Raw genomic sequence first — 14618 nt, forward strand, 5'->3', positions numbered from 1 at the left:
AAAGTAAGTATGATTTTGTGAAATAGGAGGGAAAGAGTGTAGTTTTGTGATAATTTAATCAAAAGAAATATAGTTTTATAATATTAACTCATTATTATAAGTACTTTTGATGAAAGATCTATTATCATTGCCACGTGACAAATTTTAAACACTCTAATTTATAGCATACTGATCGAAGTTTTAGATGTTTGGCTGTAGCTTCCTGGCCGGAGTGCCATCCATTTTTGACAGGAAGTACTGTACTGTACATCTCTTGCTTGCATCATGCATACATGTGTGTGCTCATTTTGAATTTATTTCTACATGTTGTACATTCACATACATTCAAACTAGCTTACTTCGCACTCACAAGTAGAAGTAGGAAAATAAGCAACGTCATGCATCGACTTGATGCATCTCCATGCATGTCAACTTTGGAGTGCAGCCAACAAAGACAGAATTGAAGCTAACAAAAATTTTGTGGCTTGAAAGTCTTGCTTAGTCACGGGTTGAAGAGGTCCATGTTGTTGCCTTGATGGTGTTGTACGTCATGTTTCTCATGGTTTTTGCTCTCCGAATTTGATCCGGCTTGATCGTTCAACAATGGCCGCCCAATTTTTATGAAGAGGTCGAGATGGGCCTCGATCGTCCAATGGATTGGAAATTCAAAAAAAAAAAAAAAACAAGACCACATTTTTTTTAAAAAGGATTAAGACCACATGTCATCTGATAGGTAGTCGAATGCATACTGACATCACATTAATTTGAGTTTATTCTTTTTTGTGATTAATTTGATTTTTCATGGAGGAAATTACCGCGTGATCGTGAAGTTGCTACATCTCTCTTCTTAGTGCAATGATGCAAAATTAGTGTTGCATGTTCACCTTAAGAATATCATTATATTTCTTGACAATATAGCAACGTATTGTCGTTGATACAGCGATACTGACCATGGTTTTTCATTTCCCATGTAAGCAAATTCCGACTATCGACAGTCCCAGTTCTAAGTGATATGTGCCAGGAAAAAACTTCACGTCATAGTTCTTACTACCATCTAGAAGATATCAATATTACAAATAATATCGCAAACAAGAAAACACTGGAAAATGCCATGCATCAACACGAAAAAGAGGAGCTGAAGAAAGATGGAGGAGATACTATTCTAAAATAGGCCAAATTAATCCAGTTGCTCCTGTTTTAGTAGAGAAAGCTAAAATAATTTATATTTATTTGGATCCAGAGGGAGTAGTATTTTTAACTCAGAAAAGAAAGCTCGTTTCCGATAAGTTTTTAGCCCTCCTATCAAACAATAGGAAGCAGCAAGCCACAACACTTAAACAAGGAACAAAATGCTATCTTGCATAGTACTCCATTCGCTTAAGAGTGTAAGATGTATTTTGTTTTAAAAAAGTCAAATTTTATAATTTTTTATTAGCATTTAGTTAAATTATATGCATGTTTAATATACAAAAATTGTTACAATAGATATATATTTAAAAGTACTTTTAATATGATATCGATTTTTTAACAATTGACAATACATTATAAGAAAAATTAACCTTCAAAGTTTACTTTTGATGATTTTTTTTAAATAAAATACATCTGACATTCTTGACTGAGAGAGTATAGTATATCACAGCCTCTTGTTTGATTCTCCAAAGTTTTTTTAATTTGCATTATCTATGTAAGTTCCACTTAACTATGCTGTCTACTATATCTCCACTCGTTGACAAAATATTACTACTATTGTGAACGGATAGTGATGTATAATAAAATTGACTACTTAAGTGCTGTCACCTATATATAACCAATGTGCTCATAAATATACCCTACTGAGCTATAAAAATAAGATTATATTTGAACAAGGATATCGTCACAAAATGTCAACTCTAGAACCCGGGAGCTCTTGGCCACAAAATGCAAGTTTGCTATAGCATTGTGATTTTTTTTTAACAAAATCACTATCTCTTTGATCAAAATTAGCAAGAACATAAATAGAAAATTTTGATGCATTATCATGTTTCAGATTCTTTTCCAGTTGTTTTACTTCATTTTAAGTTATAAAATAAACCAGCTTGAAGAATTTTCTGACATATTCTTCCAAATCCACAAACAGTCCTCCTAAAATGTTGCACTTTGAGCAGCCAAAAAAAACCCTGAAGACACTGCAAATTCATGAGCATTCCTAAGACACTGATGAAACATTGTAAACCCAAAAGAGAAATAAATTAAAAATAGAAAGAAAACAAAATATTTACAGATTGGCTCATTAGCTGGCTGGCTGTCTCCTTCCTCCCTTCTCCTCTCTTGCTGTTCAACGTTCAAACGCTTCCTCCTCCCTCGGTCGCCCAGTCGCCATTGACGACCACCTCCACCTCCCTCCCCTCCCTTAAATCCCTCCTCTCCCCGCCTCCCCTCCCCACCCAACCCATCCGCCCCTCATTCCCTCCAGCTTCACCGAATCAGCAGCCCGCCTCAAAAATCTCCAAGAAACCATCTTGGAATCCAAGAACTCAAGAATCGAAGCTAAGGATCCCAAGAACGAGGTCGACGGTCAAGAAATCCAAGAATTTTCGCGAAGAACGCTAGGAGGCGTCCCGAGAGGAGGAGAAGAATTGTGTAGACGAGAGTCCGGGGGGGATTAGAGAGGGGCCAAGATGGTGAGGCTGCCGTACACTACGGCGCTGACGACGCTGTTCAGCTACGGGCTGCTCTTCGCGTTCGGCCAACTCAGGGATTTCTTCCGCAAGCTTGTCGACTGGTTCAAGGCAAAAAACGTCAAGGTACGCGGGGCGGGCAGTCCAATTGCGCCTCTACCCGTCTGGATCCGGTCGGTTTCGTTGCGATTATGGTCGGTTTCTTGATGGGTGTCTCATTCAGGGGTTGGGTTGATGCAGGGGTATGCACCGATCTGCCTGGGCTTGGAGGATTTCTACGTGCGCCGGCTTTACCTGCGGATCCAGGTGAGGAATTTTAGATGCCTCCTGGTTAGGTAGATACATCTGAATTCGTCGGTGAATTCGTTTGTGATTTGGGATGTGCTTTGTGATTATGATAAGCTGAGCAAATTGTTGGTGTCTGAAGGCCTGTTGTTGCGTTATCATGAAATGGTTAGATATTCTTATGTTTGTGCAGTTATATTTTGCTTCATACTATGAAATTATTTACTGTGTTGGAATTCAGTCACTTCTGTGTTTTGCTCTTATGTTCAGAAGATTAGATTTTGTTGCGTTGTGAGCAATTTTGGATGCAATATCTCTGATTTTTCTTAGTTTATGTTCACAGTCTTTAGGGAGATCAATTTTGGGTGGCTATGTGCTTGATTCTTTCAAGGCTTTGAATTACATGAGTACCTGACACTAGTGAACAAACAAATTATTAGTACATATTATTTCTGTCGCAAAGTAATGTATTTTCTGAAAAGCATAACATGTTTTGTGTGCATAATTTCTTTTTACTTTATTCTTTTGCTGTTTGATAGAACTTTGAGCAAAAGGGGGTAGTGTCTCTGATAGCCAGCTGAATGTTGTGTTTATGAATGTGGCATAATCCAGTCATGATGTCAGCATGCTCATTAGGAATGTGCTGACAAGATTGTCCCCTGCAGTTTATTCATTGTTGATTGCATTGGATATTAATCAATGAACATTTGTTGTTGTTCAGGACTGCTTTGGTAGACCAATTGCTAGTGCACCAGATTCTTGGTTTGACGTTGTTGAGCGCTACTCGAATGACAATAACAAGACATTACAGTAAGCTTTCATTCTAACATTCTAATAATCTATTTGTGGGAAAAATCTCTAGCTTAGGCAACATACTAAAGAAACAAATGTAATCAACATTATCCTTCATGCATATTTAGAAGGCATTTTTTAGAAAGCCAAATGACCCCTTCTGACGTATATGTGATTTTGATAAAATAAGGACCAAAATAAATGAAATAAAAGAAGTTTCAACTTTGCCTCACACTTGTCACTATTTTTGCAGACGGACCTCGAATACCACCAGATGCCTCAACCTAGGATCATACAACTACCTTGGATTTGCTGCAGCAGATGAGTACTGCACTCCGCATGTTATCGAGTCTCTCAAGAAATACTCACCAAGCACCTGCAGTGTTCGTGTTGATGGAGGTATACCTGGATGCTCATCGTGCCTTTTTTTTTTGCCATTTTTTAGGAACCACAAATATGTTAATACCAAGTTGATCCCTTTTATCTTGCCAGGCACAACCAAACTTCACACCGAGCTGGAGGAGTTGGCTGCACGCTTTGTTGGAAAGCCTGCCGCTATCCTCTTTGGCATGGGTTATGTTACAAACTCTGCCATCATTCCCTGCCTAATTGGAAAGGTTTGTTCAAATGCTTATTGCATCGAGTAACTAAAAACTTGCTAAACTGATCTGCAATTTACTTACTTCACCTTTTCACGTTCCAGGGGGGGCTGATAATTAGTGACTCACTAAACCATAATTCAATTGTCAATGGTGCAAGGGGATCTGGTGCAACTGTGCGGGTTTTCCAGCATAACTGTAAGCTGCTATTCCTTCGAACATTCCAAAGCAATATTCAGTGTCTGTAGTCCATGGTGACCTATCATTTCCAATGTACTACATGCAGCCCCTGCCCATTTGGAAGAGGTTCTAAGAGAGCAAATAGCTGGTGGTCAGCCACGGACACACAGACCATGGAAGAAGATCATTGTCATTGTTGAGGGTATCTACAGCATGGAAGGGGAGCTGTGCAAACTCCCTGAGATCATAGCTGTCTGCAAGAAATACAAGGTTCGAGGAACTTCCTTCTATTGTCTGTTTTTAGTTTGGCACATAATGAACAGTATATTGCTTGAATTTTTCCTGATTCTCGATCCATTAGCAAGCTGAACTGAGTGCAACAAAGAGGATTAATCATATTCATGTTCTCATTGTTCTGTCAAACAGGCTTACACATATCTGGATGAGGCCCATAGCATCGGCGCTGTTGGGCAGTCTGGCCGAGGCGTTTGTGAGCTCCTAGGGGTTGACCCAGCTGATGTAGATATAATGATGGGTACTTTCACAAAGTCATTTGGATCATGTGGTGGATATATTGCCGCATCAAAGGTGCGTAAAAGAACAATGTTGCCATGCTACTTGTGATTTGGACTGCCTTGATGATTTGCTAATCCATCTTGCTTGAACTTTCAGGAGATAATTCAGCACCTGAAGCATAGTTGCCCAGCCCATCTCTATGCTACTTCCATGTCACCGCCAGCAGTGCAACAAGTTATTTCTGCTATTAAAGTGATCCTTGGAGAGGATGGCTCCAACAGAGGTACTTAACGATCACTGTTTTCCTACTTCTTTTGCCCTTTTAAATGTGCCGCAATATCCACCATGCCGAGTGCTAGTTTGAATAATCTGTTTTCCCCCTTTTTGCTTGTTTTGTCTTGCAGGTGCCCAGAAACTTGCACGCATTCGTGAGAACAGTAATTTCTTCAGGTCAGAGCTCAAGAAGATGGGTTTTGAGGTTCTTGGCGACAATGATTCTCCTGTTATGCCCATAATGCTCTACAATCCGGCGAAGATCCCTGCATTTTCTAGGGAGTGCCTCAGACAAAAGGTAGTGGAAGAGGTTTTTCATTAACTCTAAAGAAATGTAATATTCGCATGTAGTCCATCACTACTTGCACCAGTGGTTCCACAATTCCCATTGACATGCAACTGATTAAGTTCTTATGTTTTAGGTTGCTATTGTTACTGTGGCATTTCCTGCCACACCTCTCCTACTTGCAAGAGCGCGTATCTGCATTTCTGCTTCACACACCAGGGAGGACCTGATGAAAGCCCTTGATGTGAGTTGTTTTTTCACGCGCATAAATATTAAATACCTCTCTTTGTTCAGGCACACATATCTAGACCATATTGACATTATTCTCTTCTTTGCAATTCACTTTTAGGTTATCAGCAGAGTTGGTGATCTTGTGGGCATCAAATACTTCCCTGCAGAACCACCGAAGATTGCTGAAGCGGATCATGACAAGCTGGAGTAAGGATGAACCCTGATTTACCCCATGAACAACTCAAGTTTTTTGAACCCCAAGCAAAGTTATCGACAAATCATTATGGAAACAAGTGCATCTTGAGCAGTTTCATAGCGTTGATTTGGGATTTTGTCGATACATGAGAATCCAGAATCCATCTTGTTAGCTGACTATTGTTTGTTGATTGTACAACTATCCTTCCAAATGTGTATAGCTGGTCGAAGTTCAATTATTCTATTGTTAATTAATTCTCCTTATGTAATACAAGATAGGTGCAATATAAATTTTCAGATAACATCTCTAGTGATTTGCTTCTATGAGATCATTGACACCTCTGAAGGCATCTTGCCTTCAGGTACATTTTAGTACTTTGTCAGTGTTCTATGAGATGAAGTAGACGTTTGTTCACAACGCATACAAGCATAGTGCAGATGGGAAGACACTTCTCCATATCCCCACTATCCTATAATGGGATCGAACAAAAAAGTATTCCACTATCTTAAATTCCTAATTTTACCAGTACAGCACATATAGGTTCTTGGCCACCCATTTCTTGTCTACATCTAAGTTTACTTCGCTAAGAAAAGTATTGGCCTGACAAAGTATAGACTGCTGCAAACTAATGCTAAGTGGCAGATAATTTTTATCTGGTAAATTTGAAATACGTTTTGTTACATTTTTATCACGACATGTGTTATGGTAGCCAGAATATTTATTCTCTCTTTAGAACAGTGATAAATTGTATTGCACCTGATGTAATTTTGTCCAAATTAAGAATATCCGGAAAGATCAACTTCCATTAATTTCTTTGCTTTTTAGTTATTTGTTCTTGTGTTTTGACTTGCATATCGAGTCGGTACCATGTTGGCCAATTAATTTCGTTTTAGATGATTGATCAATTGAATTGGTAGAGTTGGATGATATTCCTACTTGTTTTCAATCTCATCTTCCTATGGTCGTTTTGGTGCTGAATGACGCAGCGCTCTATTGAACAGTTGATTTAACACAATATTTCAGATTATACAATCATGGAATCAATCCTCTAATTACTCAGTGCAACGCTCAATATTTCCAACAAGGATTTTTTTTCTTTTTGTAATTCATTTTCCAAGTTAGTTTCCCTGCTATAGATATATATGTGCTACAGCTCTACGGATATTTTGACATATTCTTCCTAGCATAAAAAAAGTATTTTGACATTTTCTGCTATAATTTAGAGGCCGCATTTTGACTTTACAGTCTCTAAAGCGGAACTCTGACTTTCAATTTTATTTAGGGTAAATATCACAAATATCCTATCACAAAACTAGGTCGGTTGTTTTCACCTCACAAATTTTGGATAAAGTTTCACATGAGTACACGTTTTGTCCTCAATCTGCAGAACTACACTTTTTTATAACACAATTTCACAAAACTACACTTTGAAGAGCTTGAGCCCACATGACATACTCACACTCTAAATTAGTACGCCACATGTGTATGCTGTGTTGTTTTAGTGTTTTAAGAAAAAAATTGTTGCATAGTGTATTATTGTGAACCGGAAAAAAAAGTGTAATTCAGTGAGGTTTTATGGAATGAAAACAAATGAGTGCAATCATATAATAATTAACCTAGAAGAAGGTTGGTTTTGTGATATTTACTCTTTTATTTATTGACAAATGGATTACTATAGCTCTCACAGCCCAGCCTCTCGTAGCATTTACCTCAAATGAACAAGTATATATAAACTAAATTCTACAACAAAACACATCAATCACAAGACCGCAAAATAAATTGAACAGGTACATCCGAATTAAGTTCTACAACATAACACACGTAGCTCTTCTGTGTATTTAGAAAAAAATACGTGTCTTCTGCGTATTACTATAGCTCCCACAAGCTAATTCATACCAGTGATAAAAAGATTCCATGATAATGTAACTTGCTCGCTCTCATTCGAGACTAGACTTAGGCAGCATGCGAGCTAGAAGCTAAAATGTCATGCAACTTGTTCGGAATGCAAGAATTCCACGCCAAACCATCCCATTCCCATTCATATGGAGAAAGTGGCAAAAATCTAAAAATAGACAACATACGTGATTATATTTGTTGAAATAGATAACATGCTATCGTATTTATAAATTTAGTATACGTATTCAGTACCTCATTTATCGAAAATTTATTTTCGATACACTATGCACCGAAAAAATTGGGACTAGCCCATATTTGCACATAAGGCGTCGAAAATCACTTGTATTCGATACCTCATATGCCGAATATAGTGCACAATGCCATATTCAGTACATAAGATGCCGAATATGGATGTGCATCATCACTTCCCGGTATGAACATTAACCTCAGCGAGTTTAATTTTCCTTCTACTCTTCTTTAAAATGGTGGTATTTGGTTATTCCAAAAATCTTATAATTTTTTTATATATTCTATAATCCACGTGCAATCCATTTTAATTAGATTCACCAAAAATTATTTGTATACTTTAAACTAAAATTCTAAAAAAACTAATATCTTTATCTATTTCGGTAAATACGATTAGTGTATACTATCTATTTTTTATTTGGCTTTATTTGGCCGGAAGAAAGCTAGGCAAACAGTGTTTTGTTTGGTGGTATTATTCGTCCACGTAGCACCGGATCCGCAATACTTTGTTAGGAGATTGAAATGCCCGTATCTCTAGCTGTAAGTTGGAGATTTGTGCGAGGTGAAGAAGTTTCCACGGCGGAGTTGCAAGTGGTGCTGCCTCAAAAAAGACTGTCGCCCAGTGTCTAGCTCGTTGGGATTACTCTTACGCGTAGCCGGAGCTGTAACACTTTATCAGAAGATCTGAGTGTCCACATCTGCCACTGAAAGCTGATGATTTGCGCGAGCCGAGAGAAAATTCCACGGCGAAATTGCGACCGATTTCTGCCTAGTTAGCGATTAGTAGAAAGAAGTGACAGGGACAGACAGACATACCCGGAGGTGGCGACGACTGGTACGAGGACTCGACTGGAGGAGGAAGGGGAGAGGGAGGAGGCGGCCTTCCAAGAACCCACCCTTATGTGAGAAATTTCCAAGTCTCCTCCTTGTAGATTCCATCTCTCCATCTCCTTCTTCGATCCGATTGAACGATGCTGGTGTGTCGTTCAATTTCCGGTTGATTTCGAGCTGAAACTTCTGTTCTTTTTCCGGTTGTGGTTTGATGTGTAGTTCTTTTGGGATTGTTCCTCTTCATTTATCATTAGAGATTGGTTTCGAGTCATAGGAATGGATATATTTTGATCTTGTGAATTTGGGGAGACCGTCTCAAAGATGCGATTGATCAAGAAACGGCCAAGAAATTCCGATTTCCCGGGAATTTGAGGTCTAATTCCGTGTCTATGTTTAGTTTCTGCGATTTCTGTTCGTTGAAATTGCAGGGTTCATGTGCGCTGTTGCTAATTTATTCTGATAGTCAATCCGTAATCCACTCTCCAACCTGTCTTAATTCTTGTCAATTAAAACCAAGTGCTATTTGGTGCAAATTAGTTCATAGTATTGTTCGGAAAAGAAAAATAGTCCATAGTCCAGTACCGAATTCGTGTTTGATTCCTGTAAATAATAATTAATTGCTACCTAATTCTAACACCGCAATTTGTCTCTTTTCCAAGTACATGAACAGGTAGCAAATGCAAACGGTGCAGGTAATGGAGGTTCAATAGGATTCTAGGGAACCATGGAATACTTCCCGGAGGAAGTAGTAGAGCCAATCCTTGGCTATGTAACCTCACACCGGGACCGCAACGCCGTGTCGCTGGTGTGCCGAGCATGGTACCACATTGAGCGCCTCAGCCGCCGCTCGGTGCTTGTAAGCAACTGCTATGCAGTGCATCCAGAGCGTGTACATGTGCGTTTTCCCAGCATGCGCTCACTGAGCGTAAAGGGAAAACCACACTTCGGTGACTTCAACCTTGTTCCGGCGGGTTGGGGCGCCATAGCAGAGCCATGGGTGAATGCGTGCGCCCGTGCATGCCCGGGACTTGAGGAGCTCCGGCTGAAGCGGATGGTTGTCACTGATGAGTGCCTCAAGCTGGTTGCTTGCTCTTTCGCCAATTTTAAGTCACTTGTCCTTATCAGCTGTGAGGGGTTCAGCACTGCTGGGCTTGCTACTATTGCCACCAATTGTAGGTGAGAATTCTAAAAGATTGGAAATTCTATGTTAAATATCTTCAATTTGAGGAAGAACCTGCCGATAATTGTCCTGCTTCATCCAGCATGGCTATTTTGATCAACTACAATTTTATTCAATTTAGTGTTAGGTCTACAATCTTCTTTCTGATGAGTTTATGGCTTGCGGGCCATTTTATACCAGATCAAGTATGTTTTTTCATCTCTATGTACTTGGTTGGATCTTGATTATTAGAATTTATCCATTGTGTGTTTACAGATAAAGATTTCCTAATGGGAATTGTCAACACAATGCAAAACCTACTAAAGAAAAGTTATCTGCAATTCCAGTTGTACCTCATCCTGAGCATTTGAACTTGTTCCGAGTAGTTTTTGGCAGTTTCTCTGTAGCTGTTCTGTATAAAGATTTAAGTCAAGAAATTTTGTTTAGGATTTCTCTGATTTATGACTGAATATCATCATTGTGATCATGAATGCTTTGCAGAGTGCAGACTCTTAAACAAAAGTCTCTGACAAAAGGTAGTATATATTGTTTCATTAAGTCTGCTTAGTACAGGTGTACTGCTTGAGTGCTTGTATGGTTTTGGTTTCTTGTTTTTCTTTCTCTAGTAAAGTACATTTTTATAGAATCTGCACGACTGCATGCATATACATCTGGTAGCCAATATTGTTATGTATAACATTTTTTTGGGTGGGTGAGGGGGGGGGGTGGCAAGGGGGTTGCAAATGGAGGTTTGGTGAGGTAGTACTGCATTTACATGACTGGAATAACATCAAAACCTTTTTTTAGACAAGTGGAATGCACATTAAGGTTTGGTTAAATAGTGTTGCAATTATGTAACTGGAATACTTGCATATTCTTATAACAGCAATGTTAAATGGACTATGGGGATTGTGAATGTTTTAGAAATAGGCAAATAGCAAGTTGGAATCACCTAGAACAATGACAATTCAACACTGAAAAAAAATAGAGCAAGACACTTATTGTAGTTATGTCATATTATTGGCTTCCAGGTCTGTCTGTCATATTCTGTTGCGTGAAGCTAAGTTTATCTTCACTGTCTTCTATCTGTTTAGTTTGCTATAGAGATGTTACTTATGGTTAGTCCACTCCATCTTCCATATTTTACATCTCTTTGCTTTTAGGTTTCTCAAGGAACTGGACTTACAAGAGAGTCTAGTGAAACATCAAGGCCATGATTGGATTAATTGTTTCCCCAAGCCTTCTACATCTCTAGAATACTTGAATTTTGCTTGCTTGGCTGGGGAGGTGAATGCTCATGCATTGGAGAAACTTGTTGCAAGGAGTCCGAATCTTAAAAGCTTAAGGTTGAATCGTGCAGTTCCATTTGATGTTTTAGCGAGAATGCTTTCTCACACACCTAAGTTGGAGGATTTAGGTACGGGATCTTTTGTACGAGGCAATAATGCTGGTGCATTCATCAGTCTATTCACTGCTCTCGGACAATGCAGTTCGCTGAAGAGTTTATCTGGGTTTTGGGATGCTCTGGGCATGCTTCTTCCAGCAATTTCTTCTGTTTGCAAGAACCTAACATGCCTGAATCTCAGCTATGCACGAGCGATTCGATGTGCTGATCTCATCAATGTTATTCGTAAGTGTGCGAAACTCCGGCTCTTATGGGTAAGATACTAGCAGTGTTGCTAGGAACTTTTAGTCTCTCTTTGTTACATTAACTAGAAATAACTTGCACAACGTGGCTAGATTGGAAAATATAGTTGAATTCGATATATAGCTCTAATGGCTATGATTGGAAATACAGTTATGTTTGCTATATGAATCTAATGCATATAATTAAAAATTTAAAATGTAGTTGTATTTGTTATGCAACTGTAAAAAGCTTTAATTAATCTACACCTTTACAATCTGGGCTGACCAAAATTTGCAATCTTTCTCCTTTTGCCCTCGATTAATGGTAGAATTTCAATGATTTCGTTCTTTTTTCCTCAGATTTTTACATATATAGATCACCTTATGCAGTATCTGAGAGTTTAACATGGTAGATTATATTTGATTGTCAGCTAACAAAAATTTCTGGCTGCATCTATTTCATGATTGATTACACTGGAAACTGATGGGACATGTATGTGGGAATGGGATGTTCTGTTCATGTATGAAACCCAGTTTTTAGCAACTCATGTTCTACTGCAGTTAGCAAGCAGTGTGAGCTAATGTGCTTACTTGCTTAGGGTTGAGTTGCACATTGTAGGCAAGAGTTCTGCATATTGTAACAAAATTCGACATGCATTTTGTTCATCTTTCTTGTAATTCTTTTACCGCACATTAGTTTGTTAAAATGTAGCTTGTACTAATATAGGCATGTCACACTGTTACACACTGCCAATTCAACAAGATACTTTCATGTATTTTAGTATAATGAGCCAGCTCACAGCTGGGTATGTAAGAGATCTTTGAAATAATATCCTTTTCAACTTCCCTTGGTATATTCAGTAAGGCCACATCGGTTTATAATACCTCGTTTGCATTGCCATCCACAAGAAAAAGTTGCCCCCTCAGCAAAAGTCAACATGGTATTGATATCTTGAGTAAGACACTTCATGATATGATCGAACCTGTATGGATTGATTCTTTTCACATTTATTATGTGTTGGATTAGAGTGCTAATGTAACTTAATAACTTCACTGGGTGACTAGGGCACATATGGCCTCAAGAATGTGTGGCTGTTCAGAGAAGCTCCATATGGGAGTTGTGTTTGACAATTCTTTAAATATAAATGCAGGCTTACTGATTGCCATTGAGTAGTCCTGATAAATGGATTTATTACAGTTAAACTTTTGCCATTCCTATGCTTGCTTCATTTGGCGATGCACTTGCTGGTTGCCTTTCTAAATAGTTAAGTCGCTTAGGCTTGATTCTTGGTTGCAGGTGTTAGATCACATTGGTGATGAAGGATTGAAGGCAGTGGCCTCTTCTTGTGTGGAGCTCCAAGAGTTGAGGGTCTTTCCTGCAAACACAGGTTTTCGAGCAAGAACTGCGGTGACAGAGGAAGGGCTGGTTGCCATATCTTCAGGCTGCCGGAAGTTAAACTCTGTGTTCTACTTCTGCGGACGAATGACCAATGCTGCGCTGATTACTGTAGCAAAGAACTGCCCACGATTCACATCCTTCAGGCTTTGCATTCTTGAGCCCAGGTCAGCAGATGCTGTGACAGGCCAGCCACTCGATGAAGGCTTTTGGGCAATAGTCCAGTCTTGCAAAGACCTTAGGCGACTCTCTATGTCCGGCCTCCTCACGGACAGTGTGTTCCTGTACATCGGCATGTACGCCGAGAAGCTGGAGAGGCTTTCTGTAGCGTTTGCAGGTGACACCGACGACGGCATGATCTACGTGCTCAATGGCTGTAAGAACCTCAAGAAGCTAGAGATCAAGGACAGTCCATTCGGCGACGCCGCTCTTCTCGCGGGCATGCACAGGTACGAGGCGATGCGCTCCCTCTGGATGTCCTCGTGCAACATAACCTTGGGGGGCTGCAAGTTCCTCGCAGCAAGCATGCCGAACCTCAACGTCGAAGTGATGAATCAAGTGGGAGAAAGTATTGAAGAGGCCAACAACGCAAAGAAGGTGGAGAAGCTGTATCTTTACCCGACGATCGGCGGACCCAGGGGTGATGCTCCTGGATTCATCTCGGTACTCTAAACTGTATCTACCGTAGCGGTTGAAGGGTTCATATAGAACCGCCTTTGGATAAACTCAATATTCTGAACATGGATACCGTAATAGTGCTACCCTGTTTAGTTAGTCTTTGAAACTCTTGGAGCTGGATAGCTAAGCAGATTGGTCAGAACACACATAATGTCTATAGCGTTCTCAGAAACTTTCGCGCTATCTGGATCTCATTTATGTTGGACATGTCCGTTCTAAAAAAAAATTATGTTGGACATGAAAGACCGTAATTCGTGTTTGTAGAAGCATTCATGCTGGTGCTCTTGTCTGTGTGGTTTATGCTGTTGACTGTTAGTTGCCTTGTGTTGAATGGTTTCTGCTGAAATTCTTCTGAGAAGATAAAGACTGGTCAAAATGGGCTAACTTGTATGCTAGCATAGTCGATCTGTGCTATTTGTGATATGGGTTCTGAAATCCTCCTGTTTAGTTACCAGTAGCATAGTTTGCTAGTACTAAAGTTTAGAAAATTACAGTTGAGTCATATTCACCGTGGATCTTTCATCTAATTGTGCATGTCATTATCTTATATATGCTGTCCTTTAATAGAGTTAAGTATGCCGTTGTCAGTTGTAGCGTGTAAAGTCTACAATTAGTCGTCAGCAACTGGCCCATCTCGGCTATTCTTGCACGGTACATGCACCGAGCAAAGATGTGACCATCTGAATCGAACAATTTGTCTTGTCAGTTGTAACCTTGAGCTGCTGAGCAAGAGACCAGTTCCCCAGTTCACATCAGTTGAGCTCAAGTCAGAGAGCATGTGAACGCAGGATC

The 14618-nt window shown here is 39.5% G+C and overlaps 2 protein-coding genes across 9 annotated transcripts; both read left to right on the forward strand.

Annotated features, from left to right (window-relative positions):
* The first annotated feature begins 2259 nt into the window (after positions 1 to 2259).
* On the forward strand, positions 2260 to 6331 carry LOC133900531 (long chain base biosynthesis protein 2a). Its single transcript, XM_062341699.1, has 12 exons — positions 2260 to 2762; positions 2877 to 2942; positions 3643 to 3731; positions 3967 to 4112; positions 4206 to 4330; positions 4417 to 4510; positions 4599 to 4762; positions 4919 to 5080; positions 5165 to 5291; positions 5413 to 5579; positions 5704 to 5811; positions 5917 to 6331. The coding sequence occupies exons 1-12, from the start codon at positions 2637 to 2639 to the stop codon at positions 6007 to 6009; spliced, it is 1467 nt and encodes a 488-aa protein (XP_062197683.1). The 5' UTR covers positions 2260 to 2636; the 3' UTR covers positions 6010 to 6331.
* A 2357-nt stretch (positions 6332 to 8688) lies between these two features.
* On the forward strand, positions 8689 to 14092 carry LOC133900530 (transport inhibitor response 1-like protein Os11g0515500). 8 transcript variants are annotated; one of them, XM_062341691.1, is made up of 4 exons: positions 8689 to 9340; positions 9627 to 10143; positions 11290 to 11785; positions 13050 to 14092. In XM_062341691.1, the coding sequence occupies exons 2-4, from the start codon at positions 9692 to 9694 to the stop codon at positions 13818 to 13820; spliced, it is 1719 nt and encodes a 572-aa protein (XP_062197675.1). In that variant the 5' UTR covers positions 8689 to 9340; positions 9627 to 9691; the 3' UTR covers positions 13821 to 14092. The 8 variants fall into 8 exon arrangements, with proteins under 8 accessions (XP_062197675.1, XP_062197676.1, XP_062197680.1 ...); XM_062341692.1 differs by having other exon boundaries at positions 9638 to 10143; XM_062341696.1 differs by having other exon boundaries at positions 8689 to 9132.
* Positions 14093 to 14618: the final 526 nt, after the last annotated feature.

The sequence above is a fragment of the Phragmites australis genome, chromosome 19, assembly GCF_958298935.1.
Source record: "Phragmites australis chromosome 19, lpPhrAust1.1, whole genome shotgun sequence".
In the NCBI taxonomy this organism is placed as follows: Eukaryota; Viridiplantae; Streptophyta; class Magnoliopsida; order Poales; family Poaceae; genus Phragmites; species Phragmites australis.